The sequence below is a fragment of the Thamnophis sirtalis genome, unplaced genomic scaffold, assembly GCF_051295495.1.
Source record: "Thamnophis sirtalis isolate CommonGarterSnake01/CBP01778 unplaced genomic scaffold, rThaSir2_p1.2 scaffold_3, whole genome shotgun sequence".
NCBI classification, from domain to species: Eukaryota; Metazoa; Chordata; class Lepidosauria; order Squamata; family Natricidae; genus Thamnophis; species Thamnophis sirtalis.
Window position 1 is genome coordinate 138,685,886 of NW_028261383.1, and position 26,940 is coordinate 138,712,825.

Below are 26,940 nucleotides of genomic sequence, written 5' to 3' on the forward strand. Positions count from 1 at the left end.
TACCATCACAGCCACAGAGCATCACTGCCTCCATGCGTTGCATATTTGACCTCTGGTGGGGGTGGGTGGGGCTACATTCAGTGTATAGGACACATCCAAATTTTCACTCTCTTTTTGGGGGAGGAAAGGTGTGTCTTATACTCCGAAAAATACAGTTGTAATTCTGCAGCAAAATAGAAATATATATTGAGAAAGTTCAAACAGACATTGAAACAGTTTAATTATTATGAATTTAAACAGTGTAGGAAAATATGCTGAAAACAAACATGGAGGACTTACGGATGCTATACCATAAAGGAAGAACAGAACAAACAATGTAGAAATGTTGGTCAAGGGAAGATAGGAATGTTGCAAAAGAAATGCATATCCACTGGACAAAATCAATGTGTACACACTATACAGCAAACCCCAGGAAAGCCTACAAAAAGAGAGAGAGAGAGAGAGAGAGAGAGAGAGAGAGAGAGAGAGAGAGAGAGAGAGAGAGAGAGAGAGAGACTGTTAACCTTCTTGTAATGTCACTAATGTCCATATGTCACCGAAATAACTATAAAAATAATAATAACAGAACCCCAAAAGGATCCTCTGCCCTGTATTTTTTTTAAATCATTTTGTAAAATCACAAATGAAAGAATATTTAGGTGTATTTAACGTTGTGGTGGGTTTCAAATTTTTTTAGAACCTCTTATGTAGGTGAGGCCTGCTTTGTGGGAGTGGCTTGCTGGCCATGTGATCGAGTGAGAGTGGCTTGGCAGTCATGTGACTGGGTGGGCATGGCCAACTTGTAAAATATGGTGAAACTCACTTAACAACGCTCTTGCTTAGCAACCAAAATGTTGGCTCAGGAACTCTGGCATTTTAAGCACGCAAGTCTTAAAGCTGTAAAGTTACAAGACCCTTGCACCCTTAAGTCTTTAGAAAAAAAACTTGACAGCTTTAAGACTTGTGGACTTCAACTCCCAGAATTCCTCCTCTCACTCTTCATCTTCATGATGTGCAGACGGGCCGGGGAGGGAGCTGGAACTGGTCCTAAACGGCACTGTAGATTTGTGGAACCTCTTCTATAGAAGAGGTTAGAATTGGCAGGAACCCACCCCTGATTTAACTGCATCACTCTAAGATAGGGAAGCAAGGACATCCACAACTTCATAACAACACTGTTCACTCAGGTAAATGTCTAAATTGGAGAGAAAACAATACAGAATCACTATTTTCATCAATACTTTCATGACCATGCTTGGCTTACTTAATTCTGTTCTAAGTGCCCCGGGTAGCAGTGGACTCCTGCTTTCTTTCTCCCATGAAGTTGCTGGTTTCAAGTGACAAGAAGAAACCACAGCCCAGCTTATAGCTCACCAGAAAGCTGCATCTCGTAGTCCCATTGTCTTCATCACTTCCTTCAATTTCCTTTTCTCTCTTGAAAGAGTTTGTGCCAAGAAATACATAAAGGGTGAAAAACATAGTGATAAGAGCCATAAGAGTAGCAAAATATCCAGTTCGCTTCCGTGCATAATAGAAGATGATCTCATACGAATGCCGTTCATAGATTGCATTTCTTCCCAAACAGAATGATTGGTGATCCGCTAAAAACAAAAAACAAAATCACTGGTTTCTGAAATCACTGGTAGCTTCCCTAGGAAGATAGAAATAGGTGCGTGAGGAAGCATCAAACCCTTATCTCTTAGATTGCTGCAAAATATTATGATCAGTTCACTATCATAGATAAAGGAGCAAAGAATAAATAATATACAGCATAAGGCTAAAAGATTATTTAAAAATGCATAAATGAGATCGTCTTTGATGCAGAAAGCCACCATAAATACTCAGCTATGTAACACTGCACTAGTTCTGTTATTATACCAGCTATGTGCCACTTACGGTAATCTAATTTCCATTTCGGATTAAGGAGGAACTATTAAAATATGAAGAAATTATAGGAAAAATGCAAAACAACAGCAAAGGATTCCCTCCCCCTCATCCTGAAATATAAGTTTGACAACAATCTTAATAAGCTATCTTCAAAAGTATTTTTAAACTATCCCAACCAGAAGTATTAGACAGGATCCAGAAATAAAAGGAATGGAAATCAAAAAAGAAAAAAATTACAAGCTTTTGCAAATGATTTAGTTTTTCTGTTAGAAGAACCACTAGAAACTGGTCCTAAATTGAGGAATAGGGAGAGGTGACAGGGTTGAAAATAAACAAAGAAAAAACTAAAGTAATAGTTAAGAACCTTACAGATAAACATCAACAACAAAAAAGAATTGACAGAGAAAATAGATCTACAGATAGTAAAAAAAGGTTAAATATTTAGGCATCCACCTAACAGCAAGATGTGTAACAATTAAAGAGGACAACTATATAAAACTAAAGCAACAAATTAAGCTGGTCCTGGAAAGGTGGAGGAACCTACAATTATCTCTGATAGGCAGAATAGTCTACATAGAAATGAATACACTATCAAAATTACTTTTCCTTTTCCAAACGATACTGATAAAATTAGAGAAAAAATATTTCTGAGAACTAAATAGAATAATCTTGAAGTATATATGGCAAAGCAAAATAAAAACAAAAACAAGAATAAAATTGAAAATGCTACAGGATTCTAAAAGCGATGATGGCTTTGGACTACCAGACTGGGAGCTATAGTATCATGAGTACTCATATGGGTAAAAGATTGGATAAACTTGAAACACAGAAGATTACTATTATTAGAGGGACATGATCTCCAACTAGGATGGCATGCTTTCCTATGGTACGGAAGGAGTACGGTGCATAAATATTTTCAAAAGCATTATGTGAGAAATGCTTTGCTTCATATATGGGAAAAAAATAAAGTACAAAACTATATGAAAGTACCAATATGGTTCTCCACAATGAAACCACTGATATATCCAAATTTTATCGACTTGGAAAAAAATGTATTCTATAAAGACATTTTAAATGAGAATTGTGAACTTAAAACTAGGCAACAATTACAAAACCAAGGGGTGGATTTAGTCTGGTGGCCAAATTTGCAGATTCAAGCAAGATACAAGAAAGATGTAAAAAAAAAAAGGAGATCTTTATAAAGAACCAACAACACTTGATAAGATCCTATTAGGGACAGATGAAAAACTGATTTAAAAATATAATTATCTATTGAGCTATAAAATGGAAGAGGAACAAATCAAAGAAACAATGATTGTATGGGCAAAAAATTTTAGTTACACTTCTAGACTTTATTAATGCCAACTATTGAGTCTAGCCTGTTAGATTAACAATATAAGCATGCAAGGATACAAGCAACATACATCTTAGAGCTTATCTTCCAGAATCACTTTCTCTACTTCTAAGAGTGCAATTTGAATATACAAGCTAGTATCTGAAACTTCATCTTCCTTGAGGGTACGTGGGATTAGGCTTTCCATTAACATTAACTCCTTTTCAGCCTGTGTTTCTTTTACAGATCTAACTAGTTGTTTAAGCAAGGGTATTATGCAAGGCTAAACTTGCAATTCCACATAATAAAAGAAATAGCATTTGCTTAATCCAACCTGTTCCCAGTAGCCAAAAGAATCACACATCTGTTCCTTGTACTTTTTGACCAATAGAGGAAGCTTGATCTCATAGTTTTTGGATCCCCCCCCCCCCCGGACTGCTCCTGATCTATTCATATAGAAACAACAATCTTCTCCCAGGAATACACATAGCCCACCCTTTTCAGCAGTTAAAAGATCTATGGGATGCTGGTTCTGTAATACCATGGCTGCCAAGGAATCTATCTGGTCCTGGACTTCAACTAAGGTGCCAGAAATTTGGTTCAGGCTTTCTTGCAATTCTTCCGACAGTTGCCTGAACTATGTAATGGAATGGGTCATTCCACTTACACCTGTTCCAACTGCTGTCCCTATTCCCAAGATTGCTAATAGTGGAATTAGGAGTGGCACTCTTTTCTGGACATGTCCCATGAGGGGTACAGTGAGGGCCTGTTCCCCACTTACCACCTCCATTTTGGGGAGGAGGTGTACTAGGGTGCATGTGCCAGTCCAATTAGTGGGCAAGCATAGATAGGCATTTCTCCCACATAGAAAGAAAACTACATTTTCTCCTACACATACGCTGATGTTCATGGGGAAGGCATGGGCTCGAGGATTCCTTTCATTAGTCCAGATTTGTAAAGTTCCTGCTAGGAACATACCAGTCAGGGGCTGTAATGGAACTTCTTGATTAGGGTCCATTAGCTTATTCCTGAGGACTGGCCCTTCGAAAAGATATTAGGAACTTGCATTTCCAGGAGGAAAGTAAACACAAACTCCCATAATGGATTGTATTGAAAGCCTAATGAGAAGTCGGGGTGGTTAGAATGGCCGTGGGCAGCTTCCAGTGGTCAGATTCCCCTCCTATTGGTTAAAAACAAGTGGAGGTGGGAGCGAGAAAGTGACTTTCTGTTGGAAGTGCTTTTGAGCAGAGGGAGACATGCTGTGAGTCATTTTTACATCTACAAGGGTTTTCCTGGGGGCAAGGTACATTTCAGATGAGCATTGTTCCTCTGATAGTGACCCCACAGGAATGCCAGGTTCCTGATATCGTTTGATGCACAAGCAGGGTGACCCTATAATTTCTACACCAACTGCTATGGGTCCAATGATGGGAAGACGGCTCATCCCCAGTCTTTTAGCGCGTCATACAGATCGCCATGTAGCTGGGCTTCTGCCGTTTTAGTTTCCCATCTACCTCCCTTGTCAAAGACTATCGTAGCTCTGGTCTTTTCCCAAAGATCTGACTCAACTGGCACCGCATGATAAGATGAAGGTCCGGCTGACAAACACAACCAGCATTTCTGACCCAGGGCAGGGTCACACTCATTAAGCTTTGTCCTAATTCCAACACTCTTAACATGTGATTCCCTTATCTTAACTGTTGCAGGGGTCTGTTTTCCCTAGGCTTTGCCCTTTTTCTTACAGGGTTTGTCAAATAGTTGGCTGGAAGTGTTGGAATTGGCTTGTGGTTTCATCCCCAAGCATAAATAATGCGCTGCTGATGGGAGCGGACCTGTTCCCCACCCTGTAATGGGTTTTTATCTTGTTCTCCAGGATTTTTGACATCCTCAGATCCTTCTTCAAGAGCTAAGGGCATTTCTTGGGTATTTTTGCAACATGGGGAGTTAATAGTCAGGAAGTTATCATTTAGCATGCCTTTTGCCAACAACAGCTAAAGCCACAAACAACTCATAATTATCCCTTACACAAGATTTCCTTTTACACAGTTCCCTTTTGCCTATAGATTCACCACATCAGGGAGAGGGTAAGGATTATATATGGTTTGGAGGGTTACAGCGTCAGCTTCTGGCTCTCCACAAGACCAAATCTTATTTGCTAGAATCACACAACAAATTATAATAAGGATAATCAAACTTACAAAAGTAAAGGATATGGTGGCTACAGATATAAAAGCTTGCACTGCCATATCCTGACAGGTGCTCAAGTTCTCTAATTCATCTTGCAACTGATAAGTCAAACATTGTTTTCCTTCAATTCTTCAGCCATACGTCAAGAAACCAGCTTCCGGTTGTGGTTTCAGTAGGGCTTCTTCTAACCCCGTAAGAGCTACCCATTGCAGTAGGGAAGCTTATAGGAGGCGTTTCTTTAAGCATACTACTCAGGGACTGGATTCGTCCAAGTCAGCCTCCCAGTATTCTTCAGTGGCTGGTTTAATGCAGGTCCAATGAATCCAAGTCTTGGATTCTAAAACTCTTACTGCAAGTGGAGAACACATAACTACAGTATACAGGCCCTTCCATCTAGGTTTCAAGTTCTCCCCTTTCCAGTGTTTTACCCACACTCTGTCCCCCACCTGAATATTATGATTGGAATTTGTTAAAAATAGTGGGGTAAGGGAAACACAATATTGTTGGATTTCTTGTACTTGCTTATTTAATTCTCCCACCATTTGATTCACCCATGAGGCCCCCAGCTGTCCCAGGTCCCCTCCATGATTTTTCAAATTACAACTTATTACTGGTGGCTGTCCAAACATCATTTCAAAAGGGGACAGTTTGAGTCCTTTATGCGGAGTACATCTTACAGACCAAAGGGCTAAGGGTAAGGTGTCTACCCAATTTTTGTCTTTCTCCCTGGTCACTTTCTCCTACTGCCCCTTGGTTAATTCCACTGCCGGCATTTGAAGGTTGCCTTGGGTGATAAAGAGGGGCATATGGAGTGGGCCTTCTTCATCAGGCGCAGTTTGGAGGAGAGACTTTTTCTCAGCGTGATTCATTGTGACCTTGCTTTTGCCATTTCCTTTTATTTGGGCCACACAAACCTTTACAGCTTCCTTTTTACATTTATGGAGCCAGTCAGGATTTTGTTGCACTGATATCTGCCACTAGTCAATATACTGATATTGATCTGGGTGACCAGTTTTAGCATCGGTTATAATCTGTTGTACTTTTGAAATGATGTCTGGATTAAAAGTGCCTTCAGGTTTCCATCCTACATTAAAGGTGGGCGATTCATTCTCACAGAATCTTTTTAGCTCCCCAGGGTTGGGTTTGGGATCTCCATAATCTCCACTAAAAACTCTCTTGAAGTTTTTCAACATGCACTGAATAGGTGTTCAAGGAACGCTCCCTCCTCCCATGTTCTATTTCTAACACACTTTCTGCTGACCTGTGGTCCCGGAGCTCACGGTCACCAACAGGAACTGCAGCAGATTAACGTCCCACACAAACCTAGAGCCTCATTAGGATATGCCGGTTCCGTTTGGAAGGGATGCTATCCCAGGCTCAGGGGGGTGATCGGGCCCCTTCTTCCATTCCTAACCGAGTGGGTCTACAATTCTTTTGATACTTGCTTGCAGGCATCTTCTCTTTCAGCTGGTGTAATTTTTATTAACTTGTCCTGATCCTGGTCAGATTCTTGGATCGGTGGTGTCCTCCGGATGCCCAGGAGAGGTAGTCAGCCCTCTCCCGGAGAAAGGTCTCCGTCGGCACCTGAAGATGGGTGAGACGGCCTCGATAGGGCACCGGTCAGTCTGTTCTGTCCTCAGCGAAATATCTCTCTAAGTCCTGCTGCAGTCACCAGAATTGTTGCAGAAAATGACAGGCTTTAGACTTCTCAGGATACAGGAAAAGTTTATTTGGTAGCCAGGTTCAGAAAGCTAGCAAAATGGCTAACATTGCAAATTCTGAACAACCTTCATTATCGAAGCACACATTCTTATATATTCTCAAAAGCAGCGCAACACAGAAACATTTAACTCATTTCTTATTGGTTATTTTGGGGGGAAAGCCTTGTAAGTAGATGGGGGTCTTACTTCTCCTCTGGTACAGACTACGTGTCATTAACAAACTTTATTTGAACCTTGTGGTTTGGACTTTTGACATAGGGACGTTGGCTAGAACATCTTGTGGTTAGAGGCTGATGACATTTTCTTGTCCCTTAAAGCAAGGTTCTAACTGTCCCTTTTATGCCACATCTTCATTCTTATATTTTAATTCATATTTTATTCTACTTTATCATAGAATTAGAGAAATGGTAAAAACTTTGGGAGAGGGACTTTAAATTGACAATGGCAACGGCTTATAAAGAAAATCTTTATAAAATGTGTTACGGGTGGCACCTACCATTGGTAAGATTGGCAAAAATATTCAGTTATCTGTCTGCCAAATGCTGGAAATGCAATCAGACCCCAGGTACTCACTATCATATGTGGTGGACTTGCATGTAAACAAGAAAGAAAATACATAACTGGTTGGACCTGAAACCAGAAGTATTTCTGTTTGGTATGATGCCGGAAGGTTATGATACTGTATTTTTCGGACTATAAGACGCACTGGTGTATAAGACACACCAAGAGTCCAAAGAGGTAAGTAAGAAAAATGTTTTTGCCTTGTTGAAGCCAGCTGAAGACTGCCAGGGGCTGAGGGAAGGCAAAAAAGCCTCTGCTTTTGCAAAAAATGTCCCATTTTACGGCTGTTTTTCACAAAAGTGGGAGTATTTTTGCCTTGCCCCAGCCCTACTGAAGCTGCAGAGGGCTGCTGGAGGCTGAGGGAAGGCAAAAAGCCTCCGTTTTTGTTTAAAAAATGGCCCACTTTTAGCAAAAATGGGGTGCAGTGGCGGGGCTTTGGGAGGCCAAAAATGGCTCTATTCGGTGTATAAGATGCATGTCCATGCTCTTTGGGGGGGGGTATGGTATCTAGTTTTGCATGTACTGACAGCAGCAAGGATTACATATGCAAAATACGGGAAGAATGAGAATATTCCACCAGATGAGGATGTAATAGATTGCGCGGAGATGGACAGACTGACTAAAAATAAAAGATAAAGATGATATAGAATATTACTTGATATGGAATAGATTTTATCAGTGGTTAGAGATAAGAGGTAGAAAATAGACAAAGAAAGATTATTGATATGTATGAACTAAATATAAAGATGGTCTATAGTTATAAATACACTGATACATTCAAGAGAATTATAAACAAGCTAATATAAAAAGAAACTTAGGCAAAACCATTTTGTTATATTATTACTATTTTTACCAGTGTATGTGTTACTATTTTACTGTCTTTTTTTCATTTTTTTTTCATAAATGATATACCCTGACAATACACTGTATTCAAAATGTTTATGAATAAAAAGAAAAAAAGAAATAAAGAAATGGTAAAAGGTGTCTCAGAAGGTAGCAATGATATTGTTTTGAAGAAAGCTATAAATGAGTATGAGACTAAAGGGACTAGGCCTCAAGCTCAGCTTGAAGGAGGCTGAATTTTAATTCAGCCCAAGTTTGTCCAGTCAAAAAATTACTTTTTGGTTCATTGCTTTCCTTTATTTCTCTTGCCTCCCTTTTCTTTTTCTTTTTCCTGTTACACGTCTACAAAACACCACCTTCATAAAGCTATGTAAAATGTTCTTGTTTATGGTAACAATGATAATGTATGACCTTTCGCAGCAAAATATAATTACTAGCCCCTGTAGGAGACTGAGTAGTCTGCTGTCTAATGAAGGGTTCTTCTGGTGATTTCTAAATATTATGTGATTGCAACATCCACTGTCCTATTCCAGTAAGAAGCAAAGGATGGGATTGAGGGGGAATTGTTTCACAAATAGACACAGGCAAACAAAACTGAGCAGAGAACAGCACCTAGCAATGGCTAAGAGCAAGAAAGTTGAAGAATAAGACCGAGAGGCTAATTCTGACTTTTATCTAAAAAGACTGGAAAAAAGTATAGGTAGTCCTCATTTAGCCATTGCCTCTTAGCAACCATTCACAATAACAACCATGAAAAAGCTCTGCGGCCAATCCTCACATTCATGAACTTCATGTCTCTAAAAAACAAAGGGAAACTGAAGTAAAATGATAAAACCATGATGTTTCACATAGCGACCACTTCACTTGTTAACCAAGTTGCTGATCCCAATTGTAGTCACTAAATAAGGACTATCTGTACCTGCAGTTGGCTCTTCCTTCCTTATTAAAGTTAGGTCTCTGCCCTTTGTCAAGAATATAAAATCTGTATTACAGCTATGGGCCACTCAGACATATGAAGATTGCACCTTCATGGACTAATTGTTATGGGAACTAGTGGACAACAATAACAACAAACCAGTTGATATAAAAATTCAATCAATGTACAATAATCTCTCTCAAGAAGGTAATAACAACCAGCCTACGTATATAATTTACCAATATAAATACATTAAAGTGATCCCACTTACTTCAATAAGTGCACTATCAATGCTAGATTGCAAAGCTATAAAGCCTCCATACCAATAGCTTGGATTTGAACAATCAGATGATGAAAAGTTGTAACAGTAATCTACAAAAGACAAATAAAAAAAGAATGCTACTTTATTATGCATAAAATTTATTTAATACTATATTAATAGGGCTAGACATTCATTATGATATATTAAACTGGAAACAATGGGCATGGCACATTAACTCAAACTGATTGTTTTTTTGTTTTTTATATGTGTATAATTTTTATAATTAAATTAATATAATTAAATTAATTTTATAATTAATATAATTAAAGTTTTAAATTACAACAGTTTTATCAAGATGACCAAGGTTCAGAGGTGATTTGCTACCGGCATTATTGCCAGTTTGGTGTGCGCCCAATTTTGCACAGGCGCACTCACTTTGCTCACATGCGCTTGCGCAGTTGCCCATAAATAGGTCTGCGCATGCACAGATCATTTAAAAAATAGGAAAAATATATGCCACACTCACTGGGAAACTGGTTCGGAAGCATGGCAGGCCTGAGTCACTGCCGGTTCCAGCGACTCAGGATGGCAAACCCCTACTGGTTCAGCCAAACCATACAGAACCAGTAGGAACCCATCTCTGCCAAGGTCATCTAGATGCTGTCATATGCAGTGGGGGCCATGTTACAATCTCATTAAAAAAAATTATATTATTTAAATAGGTATCTGTTCAACTGATATAAAGAAGGAAGTCCATTTCATATTTATATTAATGACATGTAAGACTAAAGAAATGCAAAAGCCCAAATCTGCATCTAACTTTCCAGTAGACATATAAATATTTGGAAACTGGAGCATAAGAACACAAACATCATAAATTACCTGTCTTTCCAAAATATTCATTTGGGGAAACCAGTTTATATAAAGGGAATCGGAGTCGATATGAGACTTCATCTTGAAATACAACTCCAATCATGTCTATTTCTTCCATTTGTGCAGCTTCCATGGATTTTTCATCTTTCATAGCTTCTGTCTCTACACCTTTAGCACAGAAATCTGGTTAATATGTATAATCGCATGGAGGAATGACACAGAAAAAATGTCTCATTGTCTAGATGTTTGATTAAGTGCAACAATCTATAACATTCCATGAAGATATCCCAAAGGGCAGGACTTGGCAAAAGTATTCAACCAACCAATCAATCAAGTTTTTATTTGGTCATAGACCAGCATGTAGGATACAATTAATGAAAGTAAAATTTAAAAAAATGTGTATATATAATATATAAATGTTTTAAAATATCTGAAATATCTAAGAGGGGTTAGACCCTACAGTTTAAATAGCAGATTACTTAACAGTACTTAAACAGAAAGATGGAGTCAGAATGATCCAAGAATAGCATTTTAGGATAAAAGTAATTTGAATGACCTGGGTATTTAATTAAAAAAATGGAAACAATATGTCCTGCCGTGCGCCTGGGATAATAGAGGACAATGGATGGAACCTAATTAGGGAGAGAACCAACCTAGAACTAAGGAGAAACTTCCTGACAGAACAATTCAGTGGAATTGATCAGGAGGTCGCACTAGAAGACATGAGCACTTTCCCCCTTGCTTGAACAACAGGTGAGCGCATGCAGCAATGCTCCATTCCATTTGTGCAAGCGGCAGGTGTATGTGCATGCCGCTCGTGCAAATGGAGCTGTGTGCATGCACACGCAAAAGCAGAAAAGTTGGGGAACTCTGGGCAGAAGAAAAGGCCCTTCTGAATTTGGGGATTGTTATGTGATTGAGATATCTGGTAGTTGAAGACAATGTGCAGAGAGCCTCAAGAGGTGTTTCTAAGTAAGGCTGAGAAATAGTTACATTTTCATCATCATCATCATCATAACTACAAACCATTGCTAAGTGTGGCAGTTGCTAAATGAGAACCTGTATTTAACAAAGAATAGACTACAGATAGGCAAATGGAAACTTGGGAGTGAAAAGGCAATTTGCTTCACACAATAATGCCAAAATAACTATCAAGGTTCCGACTAACAAACCCAAACAAATCAGAACTCTGAGACTGCAATCTTCCTCAAAGAACTTCTTTTTTGAGTACATCATTTTGGCACGATTAAAGGCAAAGCCAACTCTAAATGTTTCCCGCTGCTTCAGTAAGATTAAAAGAGTAAATGATTCCCTCCCCAAGTGTCACAGGTCACATTGACCATTTAGGCACTCCTCTCCATCTTCATCTGACACTTGTGGAGATGACCTTGGTTCCCATGGGAGAGTTCTGTGTTATGTCTAGCCAGGTATTCCAGCCACTTTTGCCTTCTGCCAGGTTCGGTTTCAAGTTGACAATAACACTAACATGTAAAAATACTACACACCACTATGCAAGGTCCACACTTTCATGTTTGAATCAGTGTTCCATACAAGTATATACAGGTAGTCCTTGACTTATGACCACAATTGAGCCCAACAGTTCCATTGCTAAGCAAAACAGTTGTTAAATGAGTTTTGGCCATTTTACGACCTTCCTTGCCACAGTTGTTAAGTGCATCGCTGCAGTTGTTAAGTTAGTAACACGGCTGTTAAGTAAATCTGGTTCCTCCATTGCCTTGTTTCTCAGAAGGTCACAAAAGGGGATCACATGACCCCTGCAACCATCATAAATACATGCCAGTTGCCAAGCAGCCATACTTTAATCATGTGACCAGGTAGTTGCTGCAATGGTCATAAGTGTGAAAAATGGTCATAAATCTCCTTTTTCAGTGTCATTGTAACTTCACATGGTCACTAAACCAACAGTTGTAACTCAAGGACTACCTGTCAGAGATGGAATTTGAATCACAACACACGTTGTAACTTGCCGTCTCTTGCAACCCCTCTGCAGATATCTACAATTTGGTTCTCAAACACTATCCATTCAGCCCTCCAGAGATCTGAAAGGCAGCGTGTATATGTAAACTTCCCAAGATGGTGGCGTTCAGGTAGGAAGGTGAGGCTCTTGCTTGGAAGCGCCCACCATATCTTTACCTCACTCACTCATCGCATCCCTGCTTGCATAAGAATTTTATCTGTAAGTAAGAAAATCACTGGGAAGCTCTGGAGCACTCTTGATTGCCAAAATGTTGGCGTACAGGAGTGCCTGATAGCTGTGATCGCTCCGTGAGGCTCCCTGAGAAGTGTCCGAGATTGGCTCCGTGAGGAGTGCCCGAGATTGCCGAAGCACCAAAATGCGCCTAAACTAAAGCTGAAGCATCATAACACGCCAGAACCTAATTGATCCCTGCCTGCACCGAATCTCCGAGAGGCTCTGTGATGCCCTGTGATGCCCCGTGAGAAGCAGCTGATTGTCCCTGATTGCCAAGGCACTGGAACGCTCCTGAGCCAAAATGAGTGAGGCAAAAATCATTCCAATCATAGGGCAAAAAATCCCTCTGATAGATCATCTTTAAACTCCCACTGAAATTCATGTGAAATAAATCCTTCAAACTCCCACCGGAATTGGTGTGTTAAAAAAATCAATTAGATGGTGTGTTTAAAAAATCAATTTTAAACCAATTTATAAATAAAATAAAATAAAATATCATTTAAATCAAATCTCCTTTTAGTTCCTACCGAATTGAATTTCAATCCTCCACCATTTTAAACCAGATTGGATTTGAATTCTCAGCATCAAAGATACTCTAACAAAACATAATGGACAGCAGAAGTTACACGAGGAAGTAAAAGCCAATTACTCCAAAACCCTTTTATGCTACAAAACCCTTTCATCATTACCCATTGTTTAAATGACAGAATTTGTAATATTGTACTGTTTATTTAATTGATTTTCTAGCTGATTAATTAATTGTCCAGTTACTTAATAGATTAGTGTAATTTATTAGAGCAACAGACCTGTTGCTGATTGATTGATTAATTACTATGAATATTACAGCATTGGCTAATTTATTGAGCATATATTAATTAATTGAGCATCCATTACATTGATTAGTTAGTGTTATTGATCAGCATAGCACTGATTACCATAATTACTGGTTTAATGTTTAACTTATTAGCATATTTAATGTTTAACTGATTGATTGCATGATTAATCATCAAGCAAATAAGAGATCAATCAATTCAACATTAGATAACAACACAAAAAAGAGATTAATTAACTCAACATTGAATACCAGCAAATATTAGGTACTCAACTACGTACCTATAACACAAATCTACCATGCCAAGAAAAAACTCCAAGCAAACAACCAATCAAAAAGATAGACATCTCTATTAATGACACAAATGATACCTTCAAATGCTTTCTATGTACAGATTTCTTCAAGGAGAATGCGAATACTATTAAATGCTGCCTATGTAACTAGTATGCCCACCACATATGCCTGGGATTTACCAATAAATTAGTCCAATTCCTACAAACATCCCCAAATCCACTTATTCATCTCTGCCCATCATGAAAACCCAATTTAGACAAATTGTTTGATAGGATAGACACCAAGACTATCACTCTTTACAACACAGAAACATGTGTACTATCATCCCTTAACAACATAGAAACATGTTTAGCATCTCTTGAAAGCAAGAATTCAACTCAAACAAGTGAACATCCAGCAACTCAAAATTTTATTCCAATTCAATAACCTCAACCAAATCAAAATCTTATCCCAATTCAACAACCTCAACCACAAACACAACCAGCCACCTCCCAAGCAAATAACATTTCCTTATTAAACAAAGATGCCGTTGATTGAGAACAAAAATGTCCCAATGCTATTTTATTTGGTCTTGGGGACATCAATGAAACTGATGATATTACAAAGGTACGCAACATCTTCAGCAAATGTCAGACACCAACCATCTCCCCTGAGGAAATCATCAACGTTTCCTGCAATGGTTCAACTATGGTGACGGCTCAGTGGCTCTATGCTTCTGCAGAGACATCTGCAAAGATGAGACCAGCAAACGCAAATTCATACATACTATTGACTCAATTGCCAGAAGAAACTCCAACTATAACAAACTCCACTCAAGGTCTGGCCTATCCACACTACAACGAGTTCACTCTTGTGAAGTATATGCTGAACTCAAAACATGCCAAGAAAAGGGCGAAACTGACTTATACAGTGACTACTGCGCTGACTGCATTAAAAGTAAGAATAATGTTCCACATCTCAACAACCACCACCCAACAACCAATACTAGGCATGCACACCCCTAACTTCCTCAAAATCCACCAGACCTTAAATGCAAGCTACTTAACGCAAGAAGTCTTGTAAACAAAATACCAGAATTCCTCCTCTTACTAAATTCAGGTGTATTTGACATTGTCTGTGAAACGTGGTTGAATTCAGCCCTCCCAGACTCCACTATCACAATAAGAGACTATCATGTTTACCGGTATGACCATAAAATCCATAGAGGGGTGGGGTTGCTATCTTCTATAAAAATCCCTTAATCTAAAAAACATTCAATTACACAGGAACTTGCTCTTCCTGAGACAATCATCTGTAAGTCGTCCCTAAACACCACATTTTGCTTCTTACTTTGTTACAGACGCCCTGATTATGATCTTGTACATGTGAACAAACTAACTTCACTACTAACATGGCCAACCTCTTGCCCACACCTTCTTATCTTTCTTGGCGACCTCAATCTACTTCTTATTAATTGGATGCTAAACAAATATACAACAGAATCAGTACATACAATCATGTACAATGCCATTACTAATCTGGGATTGGATCAACTAGTTACAAACAACACTAGAGTCAACAGCTGCCTAGATTTCATCTTCTGCAAATAAATGGTCTACAAATAAATGAACTTTTTTCCAATAATGATCATAGCATGATTGACTTTTGTCTCAATTTATGTCCTTACAAAGATGATAATATGACAGAATCCCAAAGTATAACTTTAGAAAAGTCAACTATGATCTCATAACTGATGACCTCTCATCCCTTGATTGGCAAACTCTGTTCATTGGCTGCAACATGGCCAAAGACCATTATAACATTTTTTTGCACAAAATCAAAAGAATAATCAAACTATATGTACCTCTAATAATCACCAAAACTAGGAAAAACAAATTACCAATAACAATAAGGAAGCTTTGGTCAACACCCCCCCCCCCTTCTTTGGCACAAAAACAAAACTGTCTACGTAGCTAATTTCAAAAATCGCTACAAAATTTTATGCCGACAGATAAAGGCAGAATGCATCAGTTATCACAGAAAACAAGAGGAAAACCTACTACACATGAAATCCACACAGTCCTTCTATAATTTTGTAAACAACAAACATAAAGACTCAAGATCCATCCCACCACTAAAAGAGCCAAACAGGAAAGACTGTAAAGATGAAACCACTAAGGCCAACCTCTTCAACTCATTCTTCAGTTCAGTCTTTGTAAACAGCATAGCTCATGTCCCACATTTCCCAATCGTACCATAACCAATTACAATGATCTACTACATTTAGATTTTACAAAAGATGCTGTTGAAAAGACACTATGCACCCTAAAACCATCTCTATTTATTGGCCCTGATATGCATACTTCTTTTAAAAAAAAACACAACCACCTTAGCAAAACCTCTTGGCATAATCTATGAAATTTCAGAACCAGCTCCTTCCTAACATGGTCACTAGCCACAGTCATCCCTATCTTCAAAAAGGGTGAACCATCCTAGTTGAAAATTACAAACTCATTATGTTGTGTCACCTCCAAAGTCATGGAATCAATCATAAACCAAACCATTACCCTCTACTTAGAAATAAACAACCTGCTCTCTAATAAACAATTTAGTTTCAGGAAAAATGTGTCCTGCAATCTGCAATTCTTACACTGTGAAAACATATGGACTTCACAACTCGACCAAGGTAAAGCAAATTAATATAGATTTTTGTAAAGTCTTTGATTCAATAGTACACGACAAACTACTTTTAAAACTAAAATCTGATGGCATCTCTGGTTCCCTGCATAAGGTAACCTGCATTACTATCAAACAGGCAAAAAGTAGTCAAAATAGGAAATGCCCTATCAAACCTTGTAGCTGTTAATAGCGGTGTCCCCCAAGGTAGCGTTTTAGGACCCACACTCTTTATACTTTATATAAATGGCCTCTGCAATCATATTATAAGCAGCTGCATTCTCTTCACTGATGATGTAAAACTATCTAACACCACCAACAATGCTGCAACCCTTCAAAAAGACTTTGACTATGTGTCAGCAGTGATGTGCTGTGAAGCTTATGGCTGGTGAGGCAAAAAGAAAGAAAGCGGCTTTCCCCCCCCCCCCTCAGCAGCTATGTCCGAAATAGAGGCATCCCATGCCCCGCAGCTATGTCCGACCCAGCTGCGGGGCGCCTCTATGTCAGACAGAAGTGGTGGGGTGCTTTCTTTCGGCTTTTGCCTGCCCCGCAGGGCAAACACTTCCACCTTGCAGGCTCCAGAGTCGCAGGCCACCAGGGGTATGTCCCGCCCGCAGCAGAAGAGCGCCGGTTCCTGCCCAGGCTGGAGCAAGAGCTGCGGAGGTGAAAGGCGAAGAGGGGTGGGGGGGTGTTCCAAGAGGGCCTCTCCCCTTTTGGCACTCCGCAAGCCAGGCCCGCAGCGGCAAGAGGCTCCACTCCGCTTCTATCCTCCCCTCCGGTCCAGAGAAGCCGGCCACGGGCAAGTCTCCGCAGCCCCGGTTCCCTCTCCAAGCAGCCCCAGGAGGAAATGGGCTAGCCCCGCTTCTCTCCCCGGACTTTCCGGCAGTGGAGGACCCGCATTCCGCTCCCTCTTCCAAGCCCCAAGAGGCCAGCCTTTCGCCTCTGTGGCTCTCGCTCCAGCCTTGTCCGGGCTCCTCCTCGGCAGGCCTGCTTGAACTCTGGAACAAAGCAGCAGGAGCCGAGGCTGGCCACTCGGGGCTTGGAAGGGGGAGCAGAATGCGGGTTCTCCGCTGCCGGAAAATCCGGGGAGGGAAGCAGTGCTGGCCCGTTTCCTCCCGGGGCTGCTTGGAGATGGAACCGGGGCTGCGGAGACTCGCCCACAGCTGGCTTCTCTGGACCGGAGGGTGGGGAGCGGAGCCTCTTGCCGCTGCGGGCCTGGCTTGCAAAGTGCCAAAAGGGGAGAGGCCCTCTTGGAACACCCCCCCACCCCTCTTCGCCTTTTACCTCAGCAGCTCTTGCTCCAGCCTGGGCAGGAACCGGCACTTTTCTGCTGCGGGTGGGACGTACTCCTGGTGGCCTGCGACTCCAGAGCCTGCAAGGTGGACACGACCTTGTAGATGACCCTTACTCTGTCAAGGACCTTCGAGTACTCATATCTAATTATCTAAGTGCCAGAGCCCACTGTAATAACATTGCCAAAAAGGCATTAAGAGTTGTTAACTTAGTCTTGCATGGCTTCTTCATTGGTAATATTGTACTGCTAACCAGAGCATACAAAACATTTGCTAGACCAATTCTCAAATATCACTGATCTGTCTGGAACCCGCACTGCATATTGGACATTGATACAATTGAGCGAGCCCAGAGATATTTCACGAGAAGAGTCATCTGCTCACAACAGAATACCTTATGCCACCAGACTTGAAATTTTGGGATTAGACAATTTAGAACTTCACCATTTTCGATCTGACCTAAGCGTAGTACATAAAATTATCTGCTACAATGTCCTACCTGTCAATGAATATTTCAGCTTCAACCACAACAACACACGAGCTCACAATAGTTGCAAACTTATGGTAGACCACTCCAAACTTTTCTGATTGCAGAAAATACAACTTCAGCAGAGAGTGGTAAATCCCTGGAATGCACTACCTTACACTGTGGTTTCTTCCCCAAACCCCCAGACCTTAACCTTTAACCTCTACTGTTGACCTCACCTGATTCCTAAGAAGTCTGTAAGGGTCGTGCATAAGTGCACCAGCATGCCTACTGTCCCTGTCCTAATATTACCTTGAATTCATATTCATTTCATATAGTCATAATAATGTCTATACTTATATCTGTTATCTAATTCATGCTAATAAATAAACAATAATAAATATTTCTGTCTGTTTCTCTGTATGGTTTGAGCCAATTGATGGATCCACTGTTGTTGTTTGGATCTGTTCAAAACGTAACATGCTAAAAAACATACAAGTGAGCTTCATATTACATTAAACTTTGATTGATTGCCTTTTTAATTTTGAGTCTTGAGAGTAATTAAAAGAAACAAATTAATATTTTCGAATAGACATAGTTTCAATTACAAACGGAAATATATTCCCAGCACAGTATAATTTGGGTTTAGAACCCTTTCTACTTCACTCAGCTTTATTTTTGGCATAGTGAAGTTGGAATAGAGAAACACTCTTGGAAAACAATGCTTCAAAACCTAGATAATTTATACAATGCTTAAATCCTAAGAAAAATGCTCATAGCTAATAATCTGTTTTGAAAATAACTCATTGATTATTCTGCAGGAAACAAACGTTACTAGGTATTGAAAGAAAAGATAGGTATACCTTTCAGGATAGATATTGTTTCTATTTTGTCCATTATTTCTTTTGCCAACGTGTTATTTGGAGTATAAGCAATTTTAAGTTCAGTAGCATTCAAGGAAAGTTTCCCAAGGATGGCTAAAGATACTTCTTGAGGAGGATCGATTTCCATCATGCTTGTCAGTGTTATTATTGCAATGAGAAGACCCAAGGAGGAGAACCATTCCTGGAGACCACAAATCAGACATACATCTCAGCAATTGGCTTAGAAGCATAATGTTGGAGAATACTAATTAATATTCAGCATTAAGAATTCAGAATGATAACTGTAGAAGATGACCAGGCTGAGCCCGTCAAATCTCTAATGAAAGTGGACTTGATTTTGTGACCATTTTTATGATGGTTGTAAAGCAAGTCACCACAGTCATTAAGCAAATCACGTGGTTGCTAAGCAAACCACATAGTCATTAAGCAAATCCAGCATAACCCATGATCATTGTTTGTCATTTTCTGCCAGCAAGAAACATTGTGAGTTGTGGTCTTATGGCTGCAGGACACTGCAAATGCTCATAAATGGGAGCATTGCCAAGCACCCTAAATATAATCACTTGAGAGTAGGATGTGAGCAGTAGTTGTAATTTCAAGGATGCATGTTAAGTATCTTTTTTGAAGCCCATTTCAGCTTTGACTGGTCATTAAGTGATCCCTTGTAAGGACTTCCTGAAATTTTGGTAGCCTTCAGCCTGTCCACATGTTAAAATCTGCATAAACAGAAAAAGGCAGGAAGAAAATAGAATGTTTTCCCATAAATCGTTGACACTTTGCACTTCTCTGTAGCTGTTTCGAACTAGACGGGGTTTTGTCCAATACTGAAGCACTTTCCTTTTTTAAAATTTAATTGACTTTTTAAAACATTTCATAGCATTATTTAAAAACATTTTCATTAGGTTTTCATAAAATCACCATTACTGTGGAACTGGTGGGCGGTTAGAAAATTTTACTACTAACAGAGATACAAAAGTGGGCAGTAGGTATAAAAAGGTTGACTACCCCTGATGTAGAGCAATGAACACAAAGCGAGCTAGTCTTATTTCCATGGTAGCCACTTTCTTGACCTTCTCTTTAAAAAGGCAGGAAGAATATCAAAAGAAAACAAGCAGAACTGGAGCTCCTTTTAAAGCCTCATTCAATGGAGTGTACTTGCCTGAAAACTCTGCATTCTCATTCTCCACTTCAACATTACATTTTTCCATAGGAGTGCAGCAGTCTGTTGACACACACTTCTTTGTCGTATGTGCGGTTTCTGCATTTTAAAGGCCACTTGAAATCCAAAAGGGACCTACAGAGAGATCCTGACACTGAGCACACTGAGCAGTGGACGCACAAATTAAACACAGCATTTCCCCTCCCCTTCCTTCTTTATTACACAATGCTCTGTCTTTCATGAACAGATGAATAGAGCTGGGTAGAGAGTTGAGCTAACACTGTTGGAGAAGGTTTCGGGTTTTTTTTAAACTAGCTATAACATCAAAGAAAGAAAAAAAAGGAATCATCAGATACTTGCATAATACTCCTCTCCATTTGCAAGCCCCAGAGAGCTTTCAAATCTCTAGGACATCTTTATTCAGAACCACTCTTAATTATGAATAAACAACCTGTTCACACATTTTTGAATGTTGTACTTACTAAAATCCCTAATATTCCAGAAAGATGTTGTAAACCATTTCATCTGAACAGAATGAAGCAATGATCTATGCCTGCATACAATATATTTCTCTAAGCAGATGAAATTATACTGCTAGAGTATGAAGTGGAGCAGTCGGGCAGGCTTTTATTATTTTCTTCCTTAGCTAGATAGCATTGAGAAGAAACAATCAAAATGTGAGGAAAAGTCTGTTAAAATCTAACTATTCTCATATCAATGATTATCTGGTAGTATTTCCAGATGTCTAAGTGTAGATTTTGGTTCAAAACAATTGCTCCAGCTGTGAAAATAATAATAATAATAATTGGCTTGCCTGATTAAATAAAAACTCTCTTGTAAGAAACACCAAAAGCTTACCCAGTTTAATGATATGCAGGTGTATGCTGAACTAAATGAAAGTTCCTGTGGGGGTTGGATTGAGGTTAATCAAGCAGAATCATTTTAATAAGTTAAAACACAGATACCTTGATATCCAAATATTATTCTGAGTAACTGAGTTTTTAATGAATTCAAACAATAACTAGGGTATTTGTTTTACTCAACAAAACAAAGAACATCAAGGCAGATGCAATTTCAAGATACTGTTGTAAAAAAAAACAGTGAAAAGATAACATGAATATGCTTACCTTGCTTAAGCCAGAAGCTCAGCAAAGAATTCATGAAATGCTAAGTAATAACGGAGATGTCCTTTATCTAAAATATCATTGGCTTTCTGTCTATAACAGTTCTTTCTGTTGATTTGAGGCTTCATTCCTTCAGCCCTTCCTCACAGCCAAAGGACCCAAGGAGTTTCCAAACAAATGTGATATTTATGTTTTCCCAATATTACCCCTCTTCCAAGTTTTTCCTCTCAGGAAAATTCAAAGGATTTGCTTGGTGCAAATGTTGCATCAATATATTGGAAGATGAAATTACACTGCTAGAGTGTAGGAGAGAAAAAACAACTTTTTAAAATTCTTTTCCGTGCAAGACTGAAAAAGAAACTAAATTAAAGGAGCTCAAAACAGTTAGGAAAATTACAAGTCTTAACAACAGTATGTTGAAAGAAATGTCCTTCTGGGTTCAGCTCCAAGTGGGGAAGAAGACACTGGAGACATGGAGGCTGCTTGGAAAGATGGTTTATTGTTGGACAGGGCCACATGGCTTGAGCCCTGACCAGAAAAGGTGATCACATGGTTCAATGTAGGTAGAGAAGAAGAGAAGGGCTGAGGAAGGGGCTTGCTATGCTTTTTATACCCTGTTTAGTCCCACCTCTCTGTTTCCTGTTCCTGTGTAAGAAATGTATTCTGATTGGTTGTCAGACTCCCATGGTGCCATGCAGGGGGCTACTCTCTAGGCTGTTTTGAATACAGGTATGAGTTCTCAGATGCCATGTGGAGAGTTGAGTAATATCCCTTCCCCCTACAGCTGCAGTGGGGAAGTCTTTATTATGTAAAGTGGGCTAGCCTGGCCTTCTCAATGGCCTATTGACAAAGTGTAGAATGGTCAGGAAGCTACAGCCAACTATTCTGTCTTTTAAAGCACGTTTCTTTCTTTTCACATCCAGAGAAATATTCTGCCTTTTCAATATTTCCTAGGATATTTCATTTTTCTGGGAGAGGGCTGGATGATAACTTCCCACAATCCCTCCTTTTTTTTTTCAAAACATGTGAGTGGAACGCACATGTTTTGACAAAAGATTAAAATTGGTCAGATCAGGGAGACTTAATTCTTCTGATGAAAAAGCATTGAGAGAGACAGCAGAAGGATCTCTTCAGTGGCTTCCAGAGAGCTTTCAACCATGAAGGTCTAGCAACTAGGGAAAGAAATTTACAGTAGCCAATTTTCCATGCCAATTAGTTTCAGATATCACTTTCTATGAGCTTCCGGACAGGTTTCAAACAAGCAGAAATCCAAAATTCTTCACAGCCATGCTTTCCCTTTAAGTTACATGCTGCCCATTTTAAAAGGGATGGTTCTTGAACCTGCCCTGGCTTTTATTTTAGTGAGGCCAAATTGAGTTTAGCTTGTGTGCAATCCAGGCTATTTAGTATTTGTAAAATTACACAGAATGAGCCTGGGGACTCCTACTCATGAGACCACCAGTGCAGCATATCCTGCTTTACTGGGCAGTGTGGTTTTTTTTTTGTCACAGTGAGGGCTTGTTTTTTTTTGGGGGGGAGATCCTCTCTGCTAGCTCTTCAACTGGGGGAATTGCCTGAGGGGAATTGACCCTCCCCCATTGGAGTAAAAGGGAGAAATCACTGTTTAGGCTTTTGTGCCAGGGCAAAAATCAAGCTAGGAAAAAAATTGTGTGTGGAGGAGATCGTTTCAATCTAATTCTGAATAGGCTCTCTCTCTCTCTCTCTCTCTCTTTGTGTGTGTGTGTGTGTGTGTATGTGTGTGTGTGTGTGTGTGTGTGTGTGTGTGTGTAGCTGCTTCTATAATACAGAAAATACAGACATTTGGGACAAAATTTCCCTCCCACTAGACAGAAATCTAAGGTGTTCAGAATTGCTGTGCTAGCCATTCTCAAATACAATTCTTACATGAATACATTAAACTGATTACAATATAAATGAGACAAGAAAGAAACCTTACAATGAATTTCTGTGAAGGAAGCAAAGAAAGAAAACTTTAGAATCAATTTTCACCCTCCCCCATAGTCTTTACAGCTGTCTTCTGGGGATAGAAGAGAGTCTTTTGGTCTTTACTTCTCCATCTCAGGGTCCATTCTTTCATATCTGCTGGATAGCATTAGGCTTAGCTTGCTGGTAAGAGTGGTCAGTCAGGCTTGGTAGAGTCTGTCCCAGGCTTGGCTAAGTTTTTTTCCCTCATGTCAGGTTTTATCAGGATGAAATCACCAGCAGCCAATTCAAGAGTTATGGTTTGAGCTAGCAGTCCTTTGTTTCTGAGGTGAAGAAAAAGAGGAGATGTCAAGTATACAGTTCTTTACAGACATATCTTTAGTCTCATGTTGTGGAATCTCACCCATTCTGTCCAAGTGGAAATCCAAACATTATTCCAGAAGGCAGACGATGTAAATTTAATGGAACATGACATTCCCACTGCTTCTATGATTGAAACACTTTTGCAGTAAGATGAGTAAATTTTCAAAAGGGACAACAACTTGTGTTGCAAACAAACAAACAAACTATCATAGGGCAGAGCACATTGACTCACAAGCTTTTAAAAATGCACTCAGGTGTAAAAGAGAAAGGGAAGAAAAACAGCTTTTTTAAAAAAAAATGCAATTAAAAAAGGTACTTTAAGTCAACACTCCAAAATATTAGATTCCATTCAGATGGATGCAAATTCTCATTAAGTATGTTAAAACATTTGCAAATGTAAGCAAAATATCTCAAAATCATTTCTTTTTATACCTCAAAAATTTCCAGAAGAAAAAAAAAATCAAAATTGTATTCAGAGCAGAAAAGGAAATGTAATTGCATAACTTTTATAGATGAAAAGATAACAGTGAAAGGTAAAGGAGCAGGTCACCCATTTACTCCAACTTTCTCAGAAGAGAGGGGGGGGAAATGGTTAAAGTGAGCAGAAAACTTCAGCTCCCCTTCAATCACCCAAAAGGAAGGAGGGAAAGAAGTGGGGGGATGCACAGAGGCATTCACAGGTATCTCTGGGGGGCATTTCATACACACGCTCATTGTAAAATGAGCAGACACTCACTCTCCCCACCTTTCCTGTTTCCCTCTAAAGAATGACCCAGGAGGAAGAAGGGGGGGGGGATTCACGCAGGCAATCACAGGTGTCTGGATCTCTTCACTTAGCACTCCCTGGGGCATTGGGGACACATACATTCATACTGCAATCAGAGCTCATGCTTGCTCAAGCCAACCAAAAATATCAATGGGGGAAAAAATAAAGGCCCCAAATATGTCAAGTTCTATTTGTCACTTACTCAGTTCAAATGGAATGTTCTGTTTATTATATTTGTTTGGCAGAAATAAGGATTCAGGAATTCGAAATATAATTATGGAAGCCAAGAATATTATCTGAACCAACTGAAAAATAAAATGAGGTTCCTAACACAATGTACAGCAAAAATCTATGGTTTGATGATAATTTTGGTCTCAAAATTAATACAGTACAAGGATAATACAACAAATATGTTTGATTTGGGGGCATTAGTTACATTCAGTAAGATTTAACTGCACTTATCTCACTGTCAAAAATACTTGTGCATTTCCCATGTCACTTTTTATGTGCAAAACTGCATATTTTCTGAGATGTCCTGTCCCTGATACCATTCATATTTCACACAAAATTTGAATTGGATGACAGGTAATAAAAACAATGAAAAAAGTATAGGTCCAAGGGATACAGAGAATCAGAGTGTAGAAGTAACTCTTAAATGAATCCAGAGATGCCGGTCTAGCATAAGGCAACTCTGTCAGTTTATGACATTCGATGTTTAAATGTTCCACTTGAGCATCTCTTGACTGAAACATCCTGTTGCTGTGGTTCAGGAATCAACAAGTCAAAGGGACAAGTCAGGAATAGAAATTTATTCCCAGATGAATTGTTACTCAAAATAATTAGGAGTGGAAAAAAGTGCTTTGAAACGCATGTTAGTATGTGTGAAGCACCTTTCTCTGGTGATTAAAGTAGCCCTTATGACACTGTTGAAAGAATTGTATCCAGAAGACATTTGGCCATATATCTATTAAAATTCTCTCATTCTCAGTTTCTCCTCAAAATTAATTGTGGGAGTAGACGTTTTCAAACTTGTCATTCTAAAAGTCTCTAAGGCTTTAGAAGTAGATAATGAACAATTTCCGAAAATGATTGTAAAGTAAGATTTGTGAACTTAGTGTCTTTAAAAGCCATTAGCAAAATGGATAATCCCATTTCCCCCTCAAACTCAAACCTACAGAAAAGCACTGTGCTGTTGCAACAACAGCTGATGAGGAGCAGCTGTCTGGAGTATATGTGGGCAATTTCCATCCTCTCCATATCTAGAGATATTCTAAAGAACTGATCTACTCACTGGGTCCTTGGCCATTGCTGCAATCATTGACAATATTTTCATAATTGTCTTCAATTTGCCATACTTCTTCTGAAAGTCTGTAACCTAAAATATGTGTCTTGTAGCCCTACTAAATACAGTGCAAAACCTTGGGAGTCGTCTCTGCTATTTCTGGCCTCTAGCTATGGCTAGCAAGATGTGGCAGTCTAAAATATGCCTTTTGTTGAAATAAGCAGTAAAACTATTAGAACAATGCTCAGTTGAGTCACAATCTCCAATATCTATCCTGAATCAAATCATTAGTCAGGACTCTCCAGCAAACCACTGTTGGAAGAAATGGCACAGGGCACCTGGGAAGAAGCAATGCTCAACCAAACTTGGACTCAAAGTACAACCTGCATGGCCCCATGGGAGTCTGGCTAATACTATCATGCCATAGTCCCATCACCCTGGAGCTGAAGGGGGAGATCTTTGTTATACAGAATAGACTGGTTCAGGCCTTTTAATGGCCCATTGACAAAGGTGGGGGCAATTAAGAGTGAGTCTGTTTCCTGCCTTAAAACATGTTTCTTTATTTCTTATCCAGGGAAATATAATATTCTGCATTTTCAATATTTCCCAGGATATTTCATTTTTCTAGGAGAAGGATGAGTTTTAACTTCCTACAACACAAATAAGTATAACATGCCTTAGAGCATAGCATAGCCTCCTTCTTCACAGCTGTCTTTCAACATTACACTTTGTGTTTCCTTCTCATCCAAATAATGATTCACTCTCCATCTCCACCAGAAGATGAGGTATGTCCTCTCTTCCTCTTTAAATAATAGGTAGTAGTAGTAGTAGGTGATAGATAGGAATATTGGTATTAAGAGATAGCATATATGATCTCGTGTCCTCTATTCTTATTTGACTGTGGTGTACTATTGCAATAGCAATAGCACTTAGACTTATGTCCCACTTCCCAATGCTTTACAGTCCACTCTAAGCCAGTATATTGCCTCCAACAATCTGGGTCCTCATTTTACCGACCTCAGAAAAATGGAAGGCTGAGTTAACCTTGAGCCGGTGAGACTCAAATTGTCAAACTGCAGCAGTCAGTCAGCAGAAGTAGCCTGCA

General features: G+C 39.4%; 1 protein-coding gene and 1 pseudogene across 3 annotated transcripts in view; one reads left to right on the forward strand and one right to left on the reverse strand.

The window, feature by feature from the left end:
• Positions 1-20,481, reverse strand: part of LOC106553773 (ABC-type organic anion transporter ABCA8) — a 79,552-nt gene extending 59,071 nt beyond the window's left edge. The window contains exons 1-6 of one of the 3 annotated variants that reach the window (XM_087710206.1): positions 20,357-20,481; positions 19,177-19,378; positions 10,572-10,730; positions 9,699-9,799; positions 1,354-1,580; positions 280-418 (exon numbers count right to left, since the gene is read on the reverse strand). In XM_087710206.1, coding sequence (XP_087566332.1) covers positions 280-418; positions 1,354-1,580; positions 9,699-9,799; positions 10,572-10,730; positions 19,177-19,378; positions 20,357-20,461 — 933 coding nt within the window. In that variant the 5' untranslated portion in view covers positions 20,462-20,481. Of the gene's footprint in view, positions 1-279; positions 419-1,353; positions 1,581-9,698; positions 9,800-10,571; positions 10,731-19,176; positions 19,379-20,356 lie in introns of those variants that run through there. The other 2 variants (XR_015696019.1, XM_087710205.1) reach the window with 2 other exon arrangements.
• LOC148048204 (uncharacterized) lies at positions 14,588-16,139 on the forward strand (annotated as a pseudogene).
• Positions 20,482-26,940: the final 6,459 nt, after the last annotated feature.